Source organism: Ranitomeya variabilis, chromosome 1 (genome assembly GCF_051348905.1).
Source record: "Ranitomeya variabilis isolate aRanVar5 chromosome 1, aRanVar5.hap1, whole genome shotgun sequence".
In the NCBI taxonomy this organism is placed as follows: Eukaryota; Metazoa; Chordata; class Amphibia; order Anura; family Dendrobatidae; genus Ranitomeya; species Ranitomeya variabilis.
Window position 1 is genome coordinate 176193379 of NC_135232.1, and position 24548 is coordinate 176217926.

General features: G+C 43.7%; 1 protein-coding gene across 1 annotated transcript in view; it reads left to right on the plus strand.

Moving 5' to 3' along the window:
- The first annotated feature begins 1870 nt into the window (after nucleotides 1-1870).
- LOC143793817 (uncharacterized) overlaps nucleotides 1871-24548 on the plus strand; it is a 108716-nt gene continuing 86038 nt past the window's right edge. The window contains exons 1-2 of the mRNA XM_077280794.1: nucleotides 1871-1960; nucleotides 10082-10177. Of these exons, the coding sequence (XP_077136909.1) occupies nucleotides 1954-1960; nucleotides 10082-10177 (103 nt within the window). The 5' untranslated portion in view covers nucleotides 1871-1953. The remainder of the gene's footprint in view (nucleotides 1961-10081; nucleotides 10178-24548) is intronic.

Genomic DNA, 24548 nt, shown 5'->3' on the forward strand with positions numbered 1-24548 from the left:
GTCATGCTCCAGAACAAGGCCATCAAGACTACAAAGGACGTCAGTGGTGTGTCTGACGTAGGAGGGGAGCGTCTCAACCAAGGGTGCAGATAGTGTTCAATAAATTTACACAGCGGATCGCACAATCCTCCCACGCCAGAGACAATCGAGCGCCCCGGGGGGGACCAGCGGATCCTTGTGAATTTTTGGTAGTAAATATAATGTTGGTATAACTGGACACTGGATGAGTAAACCATCAAATACCTTCTTAGTAATTACTCCCCGAGAGAGTGCCACATCAAGGATCTGAAATAACTCCCTCTGAAAAGAAGAGACAGGGTTACAAGCAAGTGTAGTGTATGCCTCCTAATTTTTCAATTGATTATAGGCTTCACGCTCCTACATTTTTATAGGCCACACTACCACATTCCTCCCTTTATCTGCTGGTTTAAAAACCACATTAGTTATTGCTCTAAGGTCAGCCAAAGCTTTTCTCTGAATACCATTTAAAATGTCACATACTCTGTTGGTTGAGACCATTTTAAGATCTTGCATTACCAATTTGCAGAATATCTCGACCTGAGGACACAGAGAGAGAGGGGGAAACGTGGTAGACCTAGGAAGAATTGACGTAGGAAAATTACCTGCAGGAGTTTCAGAACTTTGACCCGCTAATTCCTCAAGTATACGTAATGTTTCCTGTTCCCCCCTACTATCCGGGTCTGTAGCAGAACTTTCTACTGCCAATTCATCTAAGATACGTAATGTTTCTTGTTCGGCCCTGCTGTCCAAATCCATAGTCTGACCATTCTTAGCATGTAATTTTTTTAAATTCAGTTTTCTCGAAATAAGAAAGAGATCCTTCACTGTAGTAAAGAAATCAAAGTTATTATTAGGCACAAACGTCAGACCCAAACCTAAAACCTCACATTGGGGTTCAGATAAATTATGTGAAGACAGATTTATTACCTCCAAATTTTTACTCTTCTTCTCCATGGAATGAATTATTACAGATTTAGCCATAATTCTTTGATGAGTTATTTGTAAAAAAATACAGAAATAAACATACTTTCCATACTATTACTGTCTTGACTACCAACCCACTTTCCATCAGTCAACTAGTATAACATAATACCTCTAGAAATTTCCCATTGATGCAGCTTTTAATCGTAAGTAGAAAAGCCAAAAAAATTGTGGTTGTTTATTTTAAGGCTATAGTTATCCCACCTTAACATCAAAGTATTGGAAAAATGTTTTTAAATGTTGTTTAGAACAGTTAATTACGTGACAGATAATCTGCCATTTATGAAACCTATATAAGCAAACAATCAAGATTCTGGCAAATCCCTGGTCATGCATGCTTCAAATGATCTGAGATTTACTGTAATTTTCATACCTTTCACAAAGATGATCAAACCAGCAAAGAATGCATTTTCTCCTTATTCAAATAAGTGTCTACAAAAACATGTTGTTATGCAATTAGAGCCGCAAAACATAAAGCTCATCATTCCAAAGACTAATCATTCTGATTATTTCTTAATGGCAATGTAAGGTTTTCTATTAATCGCCTGATAGAACTCCAGATATTCATTGTCTAGCATCAAAAGATTATTCGGCTTTTGAATAGGATACCATAAACCTGATTTCAACAGACCAAAAACAAGATGTGACAAGCAGTTTGACACAGACCCTCCGCTAATTTCCGCTGTTTGCAAAAAGGCACATCTGAATGGAAGCAGCCCGGCAAAATGGGTCACTATAGTTGGGGCCATGTCAGTCCACATATAAAAACTCAGTACAGGGGAAAATAAGCAGCCATTGATTTCCAGTGAAAGTGTATTAGTCTGGAAAAATAGCCAAAATGAGGCACCAGCTGCTCTCTGCTGGAAGTCTTTTGTTGAGGAGTAAGCAGACTGAGAGAAAGCAAATGAAATCTGTTGTGCTTAAAAAGAAGAGTGACATAAGAATTAGTGTATGAGAGGTAAGGTAACTGATTTACCAGTTTTAAGGCTTAAGAGATTTATAATGGTACTACATTTATATTCTTCTGTATACATCCTAATCTGATATACTGTACAGTATCTTCAGTGATTCTTTATATATGATCTGAATGCTTCACAGAATTTTTATGCTGTTATTTGTATATCATGAATTTTACATAAAGAGAAATAAAATTTCTGGATATAAAATAGTGATTTATTACCTTACTTTTGCAGGCAGCTCTATTTTTATCATAATTCATATGTGAAGTGCTTATTTTTGAAAGACAATTATGCCTTATTTAAAATTTACTCCATTCACTGAAAAAAATAGGACACTATACATTTAAGTACTAAAATAAATAATATTTTTGAAGAAATAGTGCATTTCAAGAATCTACATATTGAAATGCTTTCACATGCCTTGTTTGTTTAGTTCGGTCATTTGTAAATTATTCCTCGTTTCAATCTAAGGATACAAATTATTGCCTGCCCATTCAATTACTAAATCATGGTTAAGCATTTTAGAAAAAAAAACTAATTGAAATTGCTGCTGGGGAATCTACTGGGAATACAGCCAACATTCAGACCCAAGGAAATGAGCTTGGTGGTCTTTGTTTGAATTGTGACAAGACAGAATGACAGTGACTGCTAAGCACTGTGCCGGAATGAAGGCTGCAATGTCACTTTTCCCATGGGAGGCCCCTTCCCCTGATCTCGATGAGGTCATTATTGGTTAAACATTGCTTCTCAACAGCATGAAAAGGAAAGTGTAGGCTTCTATAGGAATTCTAGCTACCGTACATCTAGAGCTCAGCTACTCTAGGTGCACAGCAACATTATCAGGAGTATACATTTTGCAGATATCCATGAAGGACTAAATTATTTTATATTTATACATAATTTTTTAATGTCAATAATATTCTGAATAGACATGTACCGTATTTGTTAGATAGAAACAGGTACTGAAATATTGTTGCAAATGAGGTGAAGAGATAGCCATATTTTTTCACTGAGGTGCTGAATAGATTCATGATTTTCCTAGAGTATAATAAGGTTATCAATACTGCAGGGCAGTTTCAGTCAGTTTTCAGTCAAAAGAAAACTAAATAAACCATTTCAAAAGGGAAGTACCCACAGAAGAAAAGATGATGCCTCTAAAGTGTGTAAGTAGTACAAATCTTTGCTCATGCAAATATACTAATAAGTAGAATCTCCTGCTACTTGAGATGATGCAAAATATTAAAATAAAATTTTCATTGAATTTTACAAAATTGCTGATTTTAAATTTCAAAAATTAAGTTTTTTTTGTAATTCGCTTTGATTCAGCAAAATAGAGGATGTTGAACTGCAATGGGCCATAAAAACCCTTCATCACTCACCTCTCCATCCCCTCTCTTCCTCACTGTCACCCATCCAGTATTTGCCGCTTCTTCTGATCGCTGTCACTCACTTGGGCCTCTGTCAGGATGGTTCTACGCACTTCCCTGCAAAGTTAAGGCTCACGTTATTGAAGTGGACGAGGGCAAGGCCGCCCATGCATATCCATGATCTGGCCCAGCAAAACTTCCACACTCAGATTCCATCTTAACAAACGTATCTTTACTGTTAAACATTTTCTTAACACAGCGGAACACAATTGTAGACAATACAAAAAATGCCTATTCACAGAATTAACGTGTAATAACAAACTGTCCCTCACTGTCCCTATCCACACGTTACCAGTTCCTTTACTCCAGGAGGTTATCTTCCCACGTTGCAGGCCTGTCTGTCACTGCAGGGAGGTGCTAGAGCCAAAGAGGAAAACAACAGGGAGTAAACAAAACTCTGTCTCTCAGGTCCAGACTGTAATCCTTGGGGGTTCAGCAGGTGAAGGTGGGGTGTTCGGCCTCTCAACAGAGGACCCGCTTACAGTTCATGGGCTCCAGGATCTGTGAAGATGTCACCGCTGAGTGCTCCGCAGTGTGGGAGCTGGGAACAATCTGGATGTCAGCTTCCAAGAGAGGGGAATCGTCCAGGCAATCTCCTATGTCGCATCTACAGGAGGGCACCAGCATACACAGAATTCTCTCTGCACAGAGAAGTTTCCCGGGCTCTCCTTCTTCTCTCCCTCCTTCCTGGTCACATGACATAACAGGGGGGAGTCTAGCCAATACAGTTTGTTTCTCTGTAATCACATTCGGCATAGGTATAACTTCTGGCCACACGGGGGCAGTGTCTGTCAAAGATTCTATGTCAATTATAACAGAACAGTCACAGCCGGCCAGCTCATTACACGCCCCCCCACTTGAAGGTTGGCAGTCCCTGTCAACGACTGTCTCAAGGGCGGCGATGGCTGTGGAGGTTGTAGGACCCGGCTGTGAAAAGGGCCACACATATTGGTCTCTGTAGGACTGTCCCAGGAGCACTCCTGCGGTGGTCCTCGCTGTCCGCCTAACGGGTGCTAGTCTCTCTCCCCGATCAGTCACTCCACTCTCCGCCCCAGTCGGTAAGTCAGTCGAGGAGGTAAGGGGTGCAGACGTGTTAGTCAAGCAAGCAGGGGTAAGGATGTTTTCCACTTCTACATCCCCGGTATCGGTGTCTCCCACAGTATTAGCGATATCCGTCTCTCTAGGCATTATAGGAGGGGAGTCAGGCTGAGAACGACAGGGGCGCAACATGTTACGGTGCAGGGTGCGGAGGCTGCCGCTGTCTTCACCTTGTACTTGGTAGACGGGGCCACCAGGGTACGGGTGTCCAATTATTCAATAGACTTCGGTCTCCCACTTGGGCCGGAGTTTTCCTTGTGGTTTCTTTATACGAACTAGGACCAGTTGACCCACACTCAGTAGGTCTTCTTGTACTGGAAGTGGATCAGTGTGGACCTGGTCCTGGATCTGCTGTTCCACCAGCCGGTATACAGTTTCCATCCTTTGACGGTGTGCTTGTAGCCAGGAAGGATAGGTACCACAGGTGTCTTCATCAGAGTTAGACAGGTGTAGCTCATGGATGCCTTTGCCTGGGCGGCCAAAAAGGAGGGTGTAAGGCGTGTATCCGGTGACAGAATGGACTTGATTGTTATAGGCCCACAGCAGTTCTGGGAGGAATCGAGGCCAGTCGGGCTTTTTGTCTTCTGCTAAGGTTCGGATCAGTTGTAAGAGAGTCCGGTTGAAAGGTTCACACGCGCCATTCCCTTGTGGATGATACGGGGTGGTCCTGGACTTCTTGATTCCATACATCTGCTGAAGTTCTTCAATGACTCGCCCTTCGAAACACGCCCCCTGATCCGAGTGCAGCCGCTCCGGACACCCGTAGACCCGAACGAAGTGTTGACAGATGGCCTGTGCAGCTGATTCGGCAGTCTGATCTTTGGTAGCAACAGCGACGGTGAATTTCGTGAAGTGGTCCACCATCACCAGACAGTACTGGTAGCCACTATTCGCCGTTCCGATCAACAGATAGTCCACCATCAACAACTCGAGGGGCCTGGATGTGCTAATGGTCTGGACGGGTGCACGCTGCTCAGTAGACTTGTGGAGTTCACATGTACGACAGCTTAGGCAGACGTTTTAAACCAGCTTATGGAGTCCTGGGCAAAAAATGAATTGCTGGGTCCACCGGAGGGTCTTGTCTATGCCGAAGTGGCCGTTCCTTCTGTGGGCTTCAGCCACCATCTCATGGGCTAGCTGCACCGGGACGACAATCTGCAAACATTCTTCCAGCATATGGGATAAAAGGGCCCTGCGATACAAGACTCCATCCTTCACGATCAGCCGATCCCATTGGGCAAGTAGGGCAGAGGCCCTGGTTGATAGTCGGGCTCTTACTTCGGAGGGTGGTTTCTCTTGTGTCTTCACGTACTGTTTCAGTAAGACGTGTTCAGGGTCTCGATCTTGAAGCTTGGCCCATTCTTGTTGGGACAGGGGGGACCCCACTATGGCTTCGATTCCACCTACAGCATACTGGCCGCTATCTTCTATTTGTTTAGCTAGCCGGGCAAAGTTGGGCAGTTCATCTCCCTCCAACTCTTCATCCCGGTCCCCTACCGGCAGGGATGAGGTCACTCTGGAAAGGCTGTCAGCATTCTGATTCTCCTTCCCCGCTCTGTATTTAATTTTGTATTGGAATCTAGAGAGCCTTGCCATCCAGCGCTGTTCCATTGCCCCTAGTTTGGCATTTTCTAGGTGAGCAAGAGGATTGTTGTCTGTCACGACCAGCACCTCCGCCCCTGTCAGGTAGCCAGCAAACTTCTCTGTCATAGCCCAGGTCAGGTCCAGGAGTTCCAGGCGGAAAGAGCTGTAGTTGACGGGGTTCTTTTCGGTGTCACGGAGGGATCTACTGGCATAGGCTATTACGCGTTCCTTGTTATCTTGGACTTGGGAGAGGACCGCCCCGAGACCTTGAAGGCTGGCATCGGTGTATAACTGGAACAGCAAGGTCTAGTCTGCAAATGCCAGAATAGGGGGTGATGTCAGGGCAGCTTGAAGCGCCCGGAAGGATTTTTCTTGGTCGGGCCCCCAGCTGATGCGTCGTCCTCTGGGACTGTTCGCGGTTCCTCGGAGGGTCTCATGCAGTGGTTCCGCAAGCCGGGCAAAGTCCTTGACAAATCGGCGGTAATAGCCCACTAGCCCCAGGAAAGCCTGGACTTCTTTGATGGTATTTGGCTGTGGCCACTCTTGGACAGCTGCTATCTTCTCTGGAGAGGGTTGGACACCTTCGGCCGAGATCTGGTGCCCCAGGTAATCGATCTCCTGCTGGAATAGATGGCACTTGCTGGGCTTCAACTTCAGGCTGTGTTTCTTCAAGCACTGGAACACTTTGCCAAGCTTGTGAAGATGATCCTCGAAGGTGGCGGAGTATACCACGATGTCATCAAGGTATATCAGCGTGAATTCGAAGTTGAAATCTCCCAGACAGCGTTCCATCAGTCTCTGAAAGGGCCCTGGTGCGTTACTCAAGCCAAATGGCATCCGGTCAAACTCGTACAGGCCCATGGGAAGGATGAAGGCAGTCTTTTCTCTGTCCTTCTCACTCATGGGGACCTGCCAATATCCACTGGCCAAGTCTAGAGACGAAAAATATTTGGCCTTTTTCAGGGCGGTCAGTGACTCTTCGATCCGGAGGAGTGGATAGGAGTCCCGGATCGTGCAAGCGTTCAACCGACGGTAGTCTACGCAAAATCTCAGGGATCCATCTTTCTTTTTGACTATCACCACGGGTGCAGCCCATGGGCTCTGGCTTTCCCGCACCACTCCGGTGTGTACCATAGATTCTAAGAGGCTTTTCACCTCCTGGTACTGTTGAGGTGGTATTTGTCGGTACCTCTCGCGAATAGGGGCAGCATCGCCCGTGGGAATCTCGTGTTGGATACTGGTGGTGTACCCGAAGTCGGTGTCATGCTTTGCAAAGGAGTCTTGGTGTTCTCGCAGTAGTTTCTCCATTTGAGACACTTCCTGTTTGGTGTACTGGGACGGGTCCAGTTGCACTTTTTCCAGTAGTTTTCGCCCAATGTCTTCATCATCTGCTTGAGCATTTATGGCTGAGACAGTTACCGTCCAGCCATCTTCTGTAGACGGGGTGAATTGTAAGGGTCCCATGGGGTTCACTTCTGTGGGTAGAGCATATACTCTGGCAAGTTGCATGCCAGCCTCAAGAGCTACACCTACGTCTGTGGTGTTGTTCAGCCTGACAGGGACTCTTCCGTTCCTCACGACGGCTAGGGTGCGAGCGACTAGTGGGTTTAGCTTACTCCCACTTGGAGCCCTCGGCTCGATTAACCCTTCAACTCCTTCAAGCTGTCGGTTGGTGTTAAGAGGCAGGGAAATGACTGTCTCTTTTTCAGCGGGCAAAGTAATCCGGGTACAGCGGGGCACTTTAATGGCTGCTAGGGGTAGTTGTTCCTTTGCCATCTGTTGAAGTCCAACGGTCCGGATTACGCGCTGGAACGCCAGACGAGTCGGTTTATGTTTGGTAACTTTCTGCCAGTACTTGGGCCCTTTTCTTGTCAACAGCATAAGATCTAGGTCTTTCAAGATATTCATTCCAATTATTACTGGGGTCTCGGAGCCGAAGCCTTCCTTGACAATGACGATTCCTCGTTTCCCTAGGTCTTGTCCACAGGCCTTCGTATCCATCCAGGCGACTCCGGTTACTGGAATGGGTAGGTTATTAGCCGCAATTATCTTAATGGTGGTATCTGGATCACAAGCAGTTCTTGGTTTGAGGTACTTTTCATAAAACTGTTCAGAGATCGTGGTCACTTGCGACCCAGTGTCCATCAATCCTTGCACCGCAACTCCCTCCAGAAGGACTTCAAGTATAGGACTACTCGAGGCAAGAGTACTCCATTGCTGGTTCTGTTTTTCTACACCCCATTCTCTGTCCCCCCCTGCTGCTCGAACCTCAGCTGCAGGGGTGTCTAGTTTAACGGCGGCCATTGCGGTGAGACCTGGCGTGGTGGCTCTGCTTGTGGATGTAGCTGATATTCTGTTCGTCGTGGTAACTGATGGTTTGTTCGTTGAGGACAACGATTCGCCCTGTGGCAAGGGTCACCACATGACCAACACAGTCCCGCGGGACGGCTAGGTCGTATCCGCTGGTCTCTCTGTCGTTCTAGTGTTAACTGTGACACCTGTTGTTGTAAATCTGCTACCATCTGTTTCAGCTCCTCGGTGTCACTGTTGGGCTGTTTACTGTTTAATATGGATCTGCACGCAGTGCTTTGAGTCCCCACATCCATGATGGGTCCCCTAGAACGTTCTATGGCTTCCTGCTTGACTTCAGCGAAGGTGAGAGTCGGCGTCAACCGAATCAAGTCCTGTAGCGTACGGTTAAGATACTGGTCTCTCAGTCCTATAACGAATTGGTCTCTCAATACCAGGTCACGAGGAGCCATAGTAGCCAGTTGTTCCCCTTTTGCACAGACTTGTTCAAGGAGTACCTGAAGGGCATTTGCATATTGGGGAATGTCTTCCCATTCAAGCTGTGTCCGTCTAAAGAACAGGTATCGCAGTGTTCCCTGGTACGTAGTAGGTCCATAGGTCTTTTCTAGCACCCGCACCAAATCCTCCAACACACGCTGCCCCCTGACCGTCTCCAGTCTGACTGTCGTCCATGCCTCCCCCTCTAGCGTCAGTACCGCCATTTCCGCCAAGGTCTTAGGGTCAATATTATACATTTCTCCCAGTATCCGCACTTGTTCCGCCCACTCTGGTACGGGGTAGTTTCGCCCGCCAAATTTCCTGACCTGGTTTACAATGGACACCGGCGGCGGTTTCTGACTGTATACTGGGCCTGGGTGGGAATCCTGCTGGGCACAGATCCTGCCGACTATGCCAGATGAAGTGGACGAGGGCAAGGCTGTCCATGCATATCCATGATCTGGCCCAGCAAAACTTCCACACTCAGATTCCATCTTAACAAATGTATCTTTACTGTTAAACATTTTCTTAACACAGCGGAACACAATTGTAGACAATACAAAAAGTGCCTATTCACAGAATTAACGTGTAATAACAAACTGTCCCTCACTGTCCCTATCCACACGTTACCAGTTCCTTTACTCCAGGAGGTTATCTTCCCACGTCGCAGGCCTGTCTGTCACTGCAGGGAGACGCTCCAGCCAAAGAGGAAAACAACAGGGAGTAAACAAAACTCTGTCTCTCAGGTCCAGACTGTAATCCTTGGGGGTTCAGCAGGTAAAGGTGGGGTGTTCGGCCTCTCAACAGAGGACCCGCTTACAGTTCATGGGCTCCAGGATCTGTGAAGATGTCACCGCTGAGTGCTCCGCAGTGTGGGAGCTGGGAACAATCTGGATGTCAGCTTCCAAGAGAGGGGAATCGTCCAGGCAATCTCCTATGTCGCATCTACAGGAGGGCACCAGCATACACAGACTTCTCTCTGCACAGAGAAGTTTCCCGGGCTCTCCTTCTTCTCTCCCTCCTTCCTGGTCACATGACATAACAGGGGGAAGTCTAGCCAATACAGTTTGTTTCTCTGTAATCACATTCGGCATAGGTATAACTTCTGGCCATACGGGGGCAGTGTCTGTCACATATTCTATGTCAATGATAACAGAACAGTCACAGCCGGCCAGCTCATTACATTATGATGTCATAACACTGACTTGTTGCTTGCTTGCGCAGAACCCTTCCAGGCCTCAGAACCAGAATTTTCAGCTTTCTGCGAGAGACTCAGTGTTTTCAGAATAAGCGGCAGTGTTCAGAAGATGCAGCGAGCAGGTAAGTGGAATGCAAATATAACATTTCTAATTTGACTTTTCAACATTCTGTGTTATTTTAAGGACCTATTTAATTCAACAGGTCAGTTGAAGTACGTTACAATTTAGCACATTAGTATCATTTTGTAAAGGCTTTTGAAGGACTAGTCTCAACTTTGCTAAGCATTCAAAGTACCCTTGTGTGCTTAGTCCTTTGACCCCAAACACAACTCTCTAAGGCTTTTAAAACATATAAAAAGTACAGGAGTTGATCCCTCACAGGACCATATGGCACAGGTAGTGAAGCATTGAGCTTAACTGTTACATAAAAGGAGCAGTTTCTGAACTTGTAGCTCCCAAGCTCCATGCTAAATAGGGGCACAGAGCTTGAGGGCGTCACAAAAAATATTGTGGTTTCAGCAATTAACAAGTACAGTCTCTTTTAAAGTTCAGCAGGTAGTATGCACCAGCATAGATCTCTGCCCCACAGCTTTTGGTTGTGGACAATTAACATAAAATACCTTGCACATGTTTACATAGCACCCTTTAACCTAGTGCTTGAGATGAGAAAATCTTTTGAATTTCAAAATTGACAGTGCTGATAAATTTTCCCAAAAAATTTGACTCAATTTTGCAAAGTTGTTAACTGTAAGGAAAAAACATGTAAAACATTTTTAAGTTTCCTAGTACTAGGTTGAACCCTTTCAGAGCTCTCTAATGCAAACACAGCCTTACACATTTTGAAAGGCACAGTGACAAGCCCTTGCTACTTGAATAATATCATTAATACAGTCATTGTGCCTCTGCATGATCAACACAAGCCTAAATTCATCTTCATGGACGACAATGCTTTAGCACATGGAGGTTGCATCAATAGTGCATGGCTGCTCAAGACTGGGGTACCTCAAATGGAGTGGCCTGCACATTCTGAAGAACCTAAATGATCCGCGTGTTGCCTTTCAAGAAGAGTGTCTCATCAGACAATGACTCGACTTATGAACAGCATGAGATATCGGTTTCAAGGTTTAATTGATGATCAAGGCCACATGAGAAGAGACATTGACATTGGGGGGTATACCACCACTGTTCTTGGCTTTTTTTTCTGAAAATTGTTAGAGATAAGGAAATCACCCTTGCTTTCTTCTACTTCAATGCCCTACTATATAATTATATAGCTCTGGCAAAAATTAAGAGACCACCACATCAAAACCTTGTCATAGGCAGCCCAATCGCCATACCTGAACCACATTGAAAACCTCTGGAGTGTAATCAGGAGGATGATGGATAGTCACAAGCCATCAAACAAAGAACTGCTTAGATTTTTTTCGCCAGGAGCAGTGTGAAAGACTGGTGGAAATCATGCCAAGACGCATGAAAGCTGTGATTAAAAATCATGGTTACTCCACAAAATATTGATTTCTGAACTCTTCCTGTTGTTTTGTTAGCATTGTTGCTTCTAAATGATTATGAACTTGTTTTCTTTGCATTATTTGAGGTCTGAAAGCACTGTTTGTTTTTTTTTATATTTTGACTATTTCTCCCTTTCAGAAAAAAATACAAACTTTATTGCTTGGAAATTCGGAGACATGTTGTCAGTAGTTTATAGAATAAATGAAAAATTTACATTTTACTCAAAAGTATACCTATAAAGAGAAAAATCAAACAAAATGCACATTTTGCAGTGGTCTCTTAATTTTTGCCAAAGCTGTATATATAAATACACTGCTTACAAAAATAAAGGGAATACTAAAATCCCACATCGTAGATATCACTGAATGCGATATTCCAGTTGTAAATCTTTATTCATTACATAGTGGAATGTGTTGGGAGCAATGAAACCTAAAAATGATCAATGTAAATCACTAATATCCCACGGAGGTCTGGAGTTGGAATGATGCTCAAAATCAAAGTGGAAAATGATGTTACAGGCTGATCCAACTTCAGTGGACATGCCTCAAGACAAGGAAATAATGCTCAGTAGTGTGTGTGGCCTCCACGTTCCGGTATGACCTGCCTACGACGCTTGGGCATGCTCCTGGTGAGGTGGTGGATAGTCTCCTGAGGGATCTCCTCCCAGACCTAGACTAAAGCATCCGCCAACTCCTGGACAGTCTGTGGTGCAATGTGATGTTAGTGGATGGTGCGAGACATGATGTCCCAGATGTGTTCAATCGGATTCAGGTCTGGGGAATGGGCGGGCCAGTACATAGCATATATACATATATTGCAGGGATTCACTAGCTCTGGTTATTAGGCTATAGGTAGCATTCAAATAGGCAACACAGCTTTGGTCTAAACGTGCAGTTTTTATTGTTTTCCTCAGGTTGCACAGCACCAAAAGAATAAAACCCTAGCCTTGTCCAGTTTGCTCAGCCTCCCCAGCAGACTGAGTTAAGGTGTATATGTCACCACATTTGACTTATTTAAGCTATTAATATGGGCACACAGTTCATAGGCAGCTAAAAAAAACCCTACCTGTATGCCTCACATCAGAAATCATTGTTGTTGAGAAATCGTCTTTTATGATTTTATAAATGACCTCTTCCAGGCTCTGAGAAGGACTCTGCCTCGAAGATAACTCCAGACCTCCAGACCAGGGGCGTACATAGAAATCATGGGGCCCCATAGCAGACGTTCTAATTGCCCGCCCACCACAAAAAATTAAAAATAATAATTTTCAGGGTCACAGAAGAGCATATCTCACAACTTTCCTGCCTTCTCATAGTAATTTTCCCCTGCTGAAGTTATAGATTCCTCTTTCAGTGCCCCCATGAATTATAATGCCAACAAAATTGCCCCCAAACACTGTATGATACCCCCATGGTGAATTCCTCCATATTAGCCTTCACATGCACAGTATAATGACCCTATTGTACCCATCCTCAACTACTACGGCAAAGTATGGAGAACCCCAACACAGTATGATCCCCCAACTGCGACTTCCACACAGCCCTCCATGCAGCATATTGGGTCTACCTACAGTATTATGGCCCCACACCTTTCCCCAGTGTACAGTGGTCCACACTAGGTTTCCAAACAGTATGATGGCTCACACACAATATGATGGACCTCACATAAACCTGCACACTGTATAATTGATTACATACAGTATGATGCCCCCCACAAAGCTCTCCAAATATTATTATGGCCCCACATGGCCTTCCACATATTATAATGGGCCCCATAAAGTCCTCCATATAGTATAATGTGACACTCATAATCCTCAATAAAGTATAATGCACCTCCATGGTCCTCTATACAATGTAATTCACCGCCATGGTCCTCCATACAACATAATGCACCCCCTATGGTTGTCCATACAATATAAAGCACTCCCTTGGTCATCCATACTATATAATGCACCCCCATGGTCCTCCATGCTATATACTGCTCTCTTCATGCTCCTTCATAGTATAAAATGCAATCCCCATTGTCAACCATACTATAAAATGCTCTCCCCATCATCATCCATGCTATATAATGCACCCCCATGGTCTTCCATACGTTACAATGCTCTCCACATGGTCATCCATGCTATATAATGCTATCCCCATGATCCTCCATATTATATTATATAATGATCTCTCCATGGTCCTCCATACTATATAATGCACCCCCAATGGTCCTCCATATTATATAATGATCTATCCATGGTCCTCCATACTATATAATGCACCCTCATGGTCCTTCATGCTATATAATGCACCCCCATGGTTCTCCATACTAAATAATGCTCTCCCCATGGATCTCCATTAATTATAATTCACTCCCCATGATCCTCCATACTATATGATGCACCCCTCATGGTCCTCCATAATATATAATGTTCTCACCATGATCCTCCATACTATTTACTGCATCCCCCATGGTCCTCCATACAATATAATGCACCCTCAATGGTCCTCCAAACTATGAAATGCTCTCCCCATGGTCCTCTATACTATATAATGCAACCCTCATGGTCCTATATACTACACTGTGTGCAGAATTATTAGGCAAGTTGTATTTTAGAGGATTATTTTTATTATTGATCAACAACTATGTTCTCAATCATAGAACAAAAATCACAACAAATCTAACAAAATATCCAGACTGAGAGGGGCCGAAGCCCTGCTCTCTCCGTATATGCATAAATGAAACCACACTGGTCATGCGTGTACTACTCCTGGAGCATATAAAAACTAGAGAACATGGAGTACAAGAACACTAACAAATTGTGAAAGTAAGAACAATAATTTTATTAGTAAAACATACAAAATAGAAAAACAGCCCAATCAGAGGGCAATATACAAATAAGAGGTGAAATACTGGGAACCTACTAGCACAGCAAGCTAGAATGGACCAAAAATAGTAGAAGTAAGGGCTGGTATGGCAAAACCAAATGAGGGGGGAGGAGAAAATAAATAAATTCAAGATAGGTACAACATCCCGGCTCTGTACATAAGCCTCTATGGGTGTTACCACCAGTAAAAAAAAACCCAGACCCCCTACACAGATCAATAGGTCGCCATCACTCACCCATAATTACAAGTGTCCTAGGTCCTCCTGCTGTGACCCCTTAAGTTCTCAATCAACCCAAAAAACTCATAAATATCAAAGCTTAATATTTTTGGAAGTTGGAGTGTTTTTTTTCAGATTTGGCTATCTTAGGAGGATATCTGTTTGTGCAGGTAACTATTACTGTGCAGAATTATTAGGCAACTTAGTAGAAAACAAATATATTCTCATATCACTTGCTTATTTTGACCAGGTAAACCAATATCACAGCACAACATTTAGAAATAAACATTTCTGACATGCAAAAACAAAACCCCAAAAAATTAGCGACCAATATAGCCACCTTTCTTTATGATGCAACTCAACAGCCTTCCATCCATAGATTCTGTCAGTTGCTTGATCTGTTTACGATCAACATTGCGTGCAGCAGCCACCACAGCCTCTCAGACACTATTCCGAGAGGTGTACTGTTTTCCCTCCCTGTAGTTATCAGATTTTATGAGGGACCACAGGTTCTCTATGGGGTTCAGATCAGGTGAACAAGGGGGCCATGTCATTATTTTTTCTTCTTTGAGACCTTTACTGGCCAGCCACGCTGTGGAGTGGTTGGAGGCATGTTGATGGAGCATTGTCCTGCATGAAAATCATGTTTTTCTTGAACAATACCGACTCCTTCCTCTACCACTGCTTAAAGAAGTTGTCTTCCAGAAACTGGCAGTAGGTCTGGGAGTTGAGTTTCACTACATCCTCAACCTGAAAATGTCCCACAAGTTCATCTTTGATGATACTAGCCCATACCAGTACCCCACCTCCACCTTACTGGTGTCTGAGTCGGAGTGGAGCTCTCTGCCCTTTACTGATCTGGCCTCTGGCCCATCCATCTGGCCCATCAAGAGTCACTCTCATTTCATCAGTCCATAAAACCTTTGAAAAGTTAGTCTTAAGATGTTTCTTGGCCCAGTCTTGACATTTTATTATATGTTTCTTGTTCAAAGGTTGCCATTTTTCAGCCTTCCTTACCTTGGCCATGTCCCTGAGTATCGCACACTTTGTGCTTTTTGTTACTCCAGTAACGTTGCAGCTCTGAAATGTGGCAAAACTATTGGCAAATGGCATCTTGGCAGCTTCACACTTGATTTTCCTCAATTCATGGGCAGTTATTTTGCGCCTTTTTTCCCAACACGCTTCTTGCAACCCTGTTGGCTATTTGCCATGAAACGCTTGATTGTTCAGTGATCACGCTTCAAAAGTTTGGCAATGTCAAGACTGCTGCATCCCTCTGCAAGACATCTAACAATTTTAGACTTTTCAGAGCCCGTCAAATCTCTCTTCTGACCCATTTTGCCAAAGGAAAGGAAGTTGCCTAATAATTAAGCACACCTTATATAGGGTTTTGACGTCAATAGACAACACCCCTCCTCATTACAGAGATGCATATCACCTGATTTACTTAATTGGTAGTTGGCTCTCAAGCCTGAACAGCTTGGAGTAGGACAACATGTATAAAAAGTATCATGTGATCAAAATACATCTTGCCTAATAATTCTGCACACAGTGTATATAATGCACCAACCTTAGTCCACAATGCTATATAATGCACCCCCCATGGTCCTCCATACTATGTAATGCACTCTCCATGGTCATGAATATTATATTGTGGCAACCAGTCACTGATTTAAAATAAATAAATAAAAATAAAATGCAATACGCATCCATCCTCTTTCCACTCGATGCTCGGGTATCTTGAGCGCGTGGTGTGAAGCGCCACACATCTCAGTACAGTAATGATGTCACACCCACTGTATTGAGATATCAGATGCCAAGGAAGAATGAATGAGGTGGAAGTGTCTGCTGATGATCCCTCCTCCACCATCATTGCTTGCGCTGGAGTCCGGAGGGGGGGGGCTGGTGCATGCATTGACGGGCTGAGTGAAAGAGCTGACAGGTAGAGGGGGGTCCAGTGAGGGTGCTAACATCAGGATTTCATGGTTCATGGGCCCCATAGCAGTTGCATGGCCTACCACCATTGGCTGTGTGCCACTTCTTCAGACCTTATTTTAAATGAAGACAGTGTTACCAGTGTGAGACAAGTAACTAACATGGAACGGGAGAGCTGAAATTTGTCTTCTTGGAAACACATTTTTTGCTTTTCTCTGAGCTCTGCACTACTGTAACAATATTGCAGCCCTGTCTTCCTGTGGAATGGCAGCTGAATCTTAGAGACCTCTGTTGGTGTTAGTCAGATCCTGACAAGCTGTGAGTGTGTCTGAACGGGTGAGACCATATCTCTAAATAGACTATTTTGTGGGGAAAAATGTTTGCCCTCTTCCTAATTTCCTATTCTTTTGAATGTTTGTCACACTTAAAGTGAACCTGTCACCAGTAGTGTTGAGCATTCCGATACCGCAAGTATCGGGTATCGGCCGATACTTGCGGGTATCGGAATTCCGATACCGAGATCCGATACTTTTGTGGTATCGGGTATCGGTATCGAAACAACATTAATGTATAAAATAAAGAATTAAAATAAAAAATATTGCTATACTCACCTCTCCGACGCAGGCTGGACCTTACCGAGGGAACCGGGAGCCTTCTTTGCTTAAAATGCGCGTGTTTCCTGCCTTCCGTGACGTCACGGCTTGTGATTGGTTGCATGCCGCCCATGTGGCCGCGACGCGACCAATCACAGCAAGCCGTGACGTAATTTTCAGGTCCTGAATGCCTAATTCTAGGCATTCAAGATTTGAAAATTACGTTACGGCTTGTGATTGGTCGCGTCGCGGTCACATGGGCGACGCGACCAATCACAAGCCGTGACGTCACGGGAGGCAGGAAACGCGCGCATTTTAAAATTACGTCACGGCTTGTGATTGGTTGCGTGCCGCCCATGTGACCGCGACGCGACCAATCACAGCAAGCCGTGACGTAATTTTCAGGTCCTGAATGCCTAGAATTATGAATTTGGAGAATCAAAAACACCCGAGGCCATCTGTATGCCCATATTAAAACCTTAGATAGGTCAAATGTGATGACAGATTTACTTCAATGACCTAGAAAATGAGATTGAGAGTAAAGTGTCAGTCTTTACTCATGACTAGTGATGAGCGAGTATACCCGTTGCTCGGGTGGTCTCCGAGTAATTGTGACTGCTTGGAAATTTAGTTTTCATCGCCACAGCTGCATGATTTGCATCTGCTAGACAACTTGAATACATGTGGGGATTCCCTAGAAACAGGCAACCCCCACATACAGTTAGGTCCATATATATTTGGACAGAGACAACATTTTTCTAATTTTGATTATAGATATTACCACAATGAATTTTAGATAAAACAATTCAGATGCAGTTGAAGTTCAGACTTTCAGCTTTCATTTGAGGGTATCCACATTAAAATTGGATGAAGGGTTTAGGAGTTTCAGCTCCTTAACATGTGCCACCCTGTTTTTAAAGGGACCAAAAGTAATTGGACAGATTAAATAATTTTAAATAAAATGCTCATTTTTAGTACTTGGTTGAAAACCCTTTGTTGCCAATGACTGCCTGAAGTCTTGAACTTATGGACATCACAGACGCTGTGTTACCTTCTTTTTGATGCTCTGCCAGGCCTTCACTGCGGTGGTTTTCAGTTGCTGTTTGTTTGTGGGCCTTTCTGTCTGAAGTTTAGTCTTTAACAAGTGAAATGCATGCTCAATTGGGTTGAGATCAGGTAACTGACTTGGCCATTCAAGAATATTCCACTTCTTTGCTTTAATAAACTCCTGGGTTGCTTTGGCTTTATGTTTTGGGTCATTGTCCATCTGTAGTATGAAACGATGACCAATCAGTTTGGCTGCATTTGGCTGGATCTGAGCACACAGTATGGCTCTGAATACCTCAGAATTCATTCGGCTGCTTCTGTCCTGTGTCACATCATCAATAAACACTAGTGACCCAGTGCCACTGGCAGCCATGCATGCCCAAGCCATCACACCGCCTCCGCCGTGTTTTACAGATGATGTGGTATGCTTTGGATCATGAGCTGTACCACGCCTTTGCCATACTTTTCTCTTTCCATCATTCTGGTAGAGGTTGATCTTGGTTTCATCTGTCCAAAGAATGTTCTTCCAGAACTGTGCTGGCTTTTTTAGATGTTTTTTAGCAAAGTCCAGTCTAGCCTTTTTATTCTTCATGCTTATGAGTGGCTTGCACCGTGCAGTGAACCCTCTGTATTTACTGTCATGCAGTCTTCTCTTTATGGTAGATTTGGATATTGATACACCTACCTCCTGGAGAGTGTTGTTCACTTGGTTGGCTGTTGTGAAGGGGTTTCTCTTCACCATGGAGATTATTCTGCGATCATCTACCACTGTTGTCTTCCGTGGGCGCCCAGGTCTTTTTGCATTGATGAGTTCACCAGTGCTTTCTTTCTTTCTCAGGATGTACCAAACTGTAGATTTTGCCACTCCTAATATTGTAGCAATTTCTTGGATGGGTTTTTTTCTGTTTTCACAGCTTAAGGATGGCTTGTTTCACCTGCATGGAGAGCTCCTTAGACCGCATGTTTACCTCACAGCAAAACCTTCCAAATGCAAGCACCACACCTCAAATCAACTCCAGGCCTTTTATCTGCTTAATTGAGAATGACATGACGAAGGGATTGCCCACACCTGTCCATGAAATAGCCTTGGAGTCAATTGTCCAATTACTTTTGGTCCCTTTAAAAACAGGGTGGCACATGTTAAGGAGCTGAAACTCCTAAACCCTTCATCCAATTTTAATGTGGATGCCCTCAACTGAAAGCTGAAAGTCTGAACTTCAACTGCATCTGAATTGTTTTGTTTAAAATTCATTGTGGTAATGTCTATAACCAAAATTAGAAAAATGTTGTCTCTGTCCAAATATATATGGTCCTAACTGTATACTCAGGCTGGCTAGCAGCCGTAAATCATGCAAACTATGTAGGATATTAAAAAATTTACCTTGACAGTACAATAATACAAAACAATCAGGTTAAGATATCTGATTAGGCAACTGAGATTTATTGTTGTTATTGTTTATACAAGTAAAGATAATGCCAAAGTCCAATAGTGAAAAAAGGTGTCACTCACCCTCTGGGTAAAAGAGTCCTAAATGAACACACAGCAAGAATAAAGTATTTTATTTGAAATAAAAACACCCATACTTTTCTTTCTTTATTTAAAACTAACAAACACAGTTATACTCACCTAACGCCAATTCTATTGAAGCCCTCGTCTCCAGTAATAAAACAAAAATAAAAATTAACCATATCCCTCACCTGTCTGTCATTCTGTCCCATGCCATAATATATGTTTAGGCATTTTCAACCTGGACAGCGATCCGGACAAGATGCGACCGTCTGGGCTGAGAACGACTGGGAAAATTAGCTGCTGCAAGTGCAGTGTCAGTGACTAGTAGTGACATCATCGAGTTTACAGACGGTCACTGAGGCTGATTTCCCTATCGGGCCCCTGAAAAAGTCTCACAGTGCAGCGGTGAGTTCACCGCAGTTCACCTAGAGAAATGTATCATTTCTCCCGGTGAATGCTTTGAGCTCAGCGCTGCACCATGACGCTTTTTCTCACTGTGCTAGCTGTTATCTCACCGAGATCACTGCAGTTCATGAGTCTGGGAACCGTCTGACAGGTAGTAATGTTTGCAGCACTGTCATGCACTTGACAACATGGCAAACACTGGATATTTGGGCCTCCCATTCAAGTGAATGGGGTTCAGGTTCGGGTCCGCGTACTATTCTGGCACCCAAACCCAATCTCTTTGTGACTGCTCGGCCAAACCCGCCGGACCTGAACATCAAAGGGTCTGCCCATCTCTACTTAAGAGGCCACATCTAGAATATGGAATCCAGTATGGGGCTCAATATTTTAAAAAGGATATACAGAAGGCAGCTCAAAGGTGGGCAACTACAGGGTGGGCCATTTATATGGATTCACCTAAATAAAATGGTAATGGTTGGTGATATCAACTTCCTGTTTGTGGCAGATTGCTATATGGAAGGGGAAAACTTGTCAAGATGGTGGTGACCATGGCAGCCATTTTGAAGTTGGCCATTTTGGATCCAAATTTATTTTTTTCAGTGGGAAGAGAGTCATTTGACACATCAAACTTATTGAAAATTTCAGAAGAAAAACAATGGTGCGTTTGGTTTTAACGTAACTTTATTCTTTCATGAGTTATTTACACGTTTATGACCACTTATAAAATGTGTTATAAATAAAAAGTGCTGCCCATTGTGTTGGATTATTAATGCAGCCCTCTGCTCCCACTCTTGACACACTGATAGCAACACCGCAGAAGAAATGCTAGTACAGGCTTCCAGTATCCGTTGTTTCAAATGCTGCACATCTCGTATCTTCACAGCATAGACAATTGCCTAAAGATGACCCCAAAGATAAAAAGCTAAGGGGGTCAGATCGGGAGACCTTGGTGGCCATTCAACTGGCCCACGACGACCAATCCACTTTCCAGGAAACTGTTCATGTAGGATTGCTCGGACCTGACACCCATAATTTACTTAGAAAATACTTATTTTCCACCATAATTAGCAAAATAAATCTTGATCTTGCCAAATCAGACACAGTGATTTTCTGGATTTGTTTTCTCATTTTGACTCTCATAGTTGTGGTCTACCTATGATGTTAATTACAGGCCACCCTCATCTTTTTAAGTGGGAGAGCTTGCACAATTGGTGGCTGACTAAATACTTTTTTCCCCACTGTATATCACCAGAATCACAAGCAATACAGAAATACAGCACTAGAAAACCCCATCAATACAGAAATACAGCATCACACCCCCATCTGTACACAAATACATCATCAGAACCACAAGCAGTACAGAAATAGATTGTCTGGACCACCATCAGTGCATCAATACATCATTAACCCCTTCACCCCCAAGGGTGGTTTGCACGTTAATGACCGGGCCAATTTTTACAATTCTGACCACTGTCCCTTTATGAGGTTAGAACTCTGGAACGCTTCAACGGATCTTGGCGATTCTGACATTGTTTTCTCGTGACATATTGTACTTCATGATAGTGGTAAAATTTATTCGATATAACTTGCGTTTATTTGTGAAAAAAAAAACGAATATTTGGCGAAAATTTTGAAAATTTCGCAATTTTCCAACTTTGAATTTTTATGCCCTTAAATCACAGACATATGTCACGCAAAATACTTAATAAGTAACATTTTCCACATGTGTACTTTACATCAGCACAATTTTTGGAACCAAAATTTTTTTTTGTGATGGAGTTATAAGGGTTAAAAGTTGACCTGCAATTTCTCATTTTTACAACACCATTTTTTTTTAGGGACCATATCACATTTGAAGTCATTTTGAGGGGTCTATATGATAGAAAATACCCAAGTGTGACACCATTCTAAAAACTGCACCCCTCAAGGTACTCAAAACCACTTTCAAGAAGTTTATTAACCCTTCAGGTGTTTCACAGGAATTTTTGGAATGTTTAAATAAAAATGAACATTTAACTTTTTTTCACACAAAATTTATTTCAGCTCCAATTTGTTTTATTTTACCAAGGGTAACAGGAGAAAATAGACCCCAAAAGTTGTTGTACAATTTGTTCTGAGTACGCTGATACCCCATATGTGGGTGTAAACCATTGTTTGGGCTCAGGGCAGAGCTCGGAAGGGAAGGAGCGCCATTTGACTTTTCAATGCAAAATTGACTGGAATTGAGATGGGACGCCATGTTGTGTTTGGAGAGCCCCTGATGTGCGTAAACATTTAAATTCCCCACAAGTGACACCATTTTGGAAAGTAGACCCCTTAAGGAACTTATCTAGATGTGTGTTGAGCACTTTGACCCAACAAGTGCTTCACAGAAGTTTATAATGCAGAGCCGTAAAAATAAAAAATCATATTTTTTCACAAAAATGATCTTTTCGCCCCCAATTTTTTATTTTCCCAAGGGTAGGAGAAGAAATTGGACCCCAAAAAGTGTTGTGCAATTTGTCCTGAGTACGCTGATACCCCATATGTGGGTGTAAACTATTGTTTGGGCGCACGGCAGAGCTCGGAAGGGAAGGAGCACCATTTGACTTTTCAATGCAAAATTGACTGGAATTAAGATGGGATGCCATGTTGCGTTTGGAGAGCCCCTGATGTGTCTAAACATTAAAAACCCCCACAAGTGACACCATTTTGGAAAGTAGACCCCCTAAGGAACTTATCTAGATGTGTTTTGAGAGCTTTGAACCCCCAAGTGTTTCACTACAGTTTATAACGCAGAACCGTGAAAATAAAAATTCCTTTTTTTTTTTCACAAAAATGATTTTTTAGCCCCCAGTTTTGTATTTTCACAAGGGTATCAGGATAAATTGGACACCAAAAGTTGTTGTCCAATTTGTCCTTAGTATGCTGATACCCCATATGTGGGGGGGAACCACTGTTTGGGCGCATGACAGAGCTCGGAAGGGAAGGAGCGCCATTTGGAATGCAGACTTAAATGGATTGGTCTGCAGTAGTGTTGAGCGATACCGTCCGATACTTGAAAGTATCGGTATCGGAAAGTATCGGCTGATACCGGCAAAGTATCGGATCTAATCCGATACCGATACCCGATACCAATACAAGTCAATGGGACTCAAGTATCGGACGGTATCCCTGATGGTTCCCAGGGTCTGAAGGAGAGGAAACTCTCCTTCAGGCCCTGGGATCCATATTAATGTGTAAAATAAAGAATTAAAATAAAAAATATTGCTATACTCACCTCTCCGACGCAGCCTGGACCTCACCGAGGGAACCGGCAGTGTTCTTTGCTTAAAATGCGCGCTTTTACTTCCTTCCGTGACGTCACGGCTTGTGATTGGTCGCGTGCCGCCCATGTGGCCGCGACGCGACCAATCACAGCAAGCCGTGACGTAATTTTCAGGTCCTCAATGCCTAATTCTAGGCATTCAGGAATTTAAAATTACGTTCCGGCTTGTGATTGGTCGCGTCGCGGTCACATGGGCGACGCGACCAATCACAAGCCGTGACGTCACGGGAGGCAGGAGACGCGCGCATTTTTAAAATTACGTCACGGCTTGTGATTGGTTGCGTGCCGCCCATGTGACCGCGACGCGACCAATCACAGCAAGCCGTGACGTAATTTCAGGTCCTGATGCCTATTTCTGCATTGAGGACCTGAAATTACGTCACGGCTTGCTGTGATTGGTCGCATCGCGGTCACATGGGCAGCATAAAAATGATATTTAGCCCCCAGTTTTGTATTTTCACAAGGGTATCAGGATAAATTGGGCCCCAAAAGTTGTTATCCAATTTGTCCTGAGTACGCTGATATCCCATATGTGGGGGGGAACCACTGTTTGGGCGCATGACAGAGCTCGGAAGGGAAGGAGCGCCATTTGGAATGCAGACTTAAATGGATTGGTCTGCAGTAGTGTTGAGCGATACCGTCCGATACTTGAAAGTATCGGTATCGGAAAGTATCGGCTGATACCGGCAAAGTATCGGATCTAATCCGATACCGATACCCGATACCAATACAAGTCAATGGGACTCAAGTATCGGACGGTATCCCTGATGGTTCCCAGGGTCTGAAGGAGAGGAAACTCTCCTTCAGGCCCTGGGATCCATATTAATGTGTAAAATAAAGAATTAAAATAAAAAATATTGCTATACTCACCTCTCCGACGCAGCCTGGACCTCACCGAGGGAACCGGCAGCGTTCTTTGCTTAAAATGCGCGCTTTTACTTCCTTCCGTGACGTCACGGCTTGTGATTGGTCGCGTGCCGCCCATGTGGCCGCGACGCGACCAATCACAGCAAGCCGTGACGTAATTTTCAGGTCCTCAATGCCTAATTCTAGGCATTCAGGAATTTAAAATTACGTTCCGGCTTGTGATTGGTCG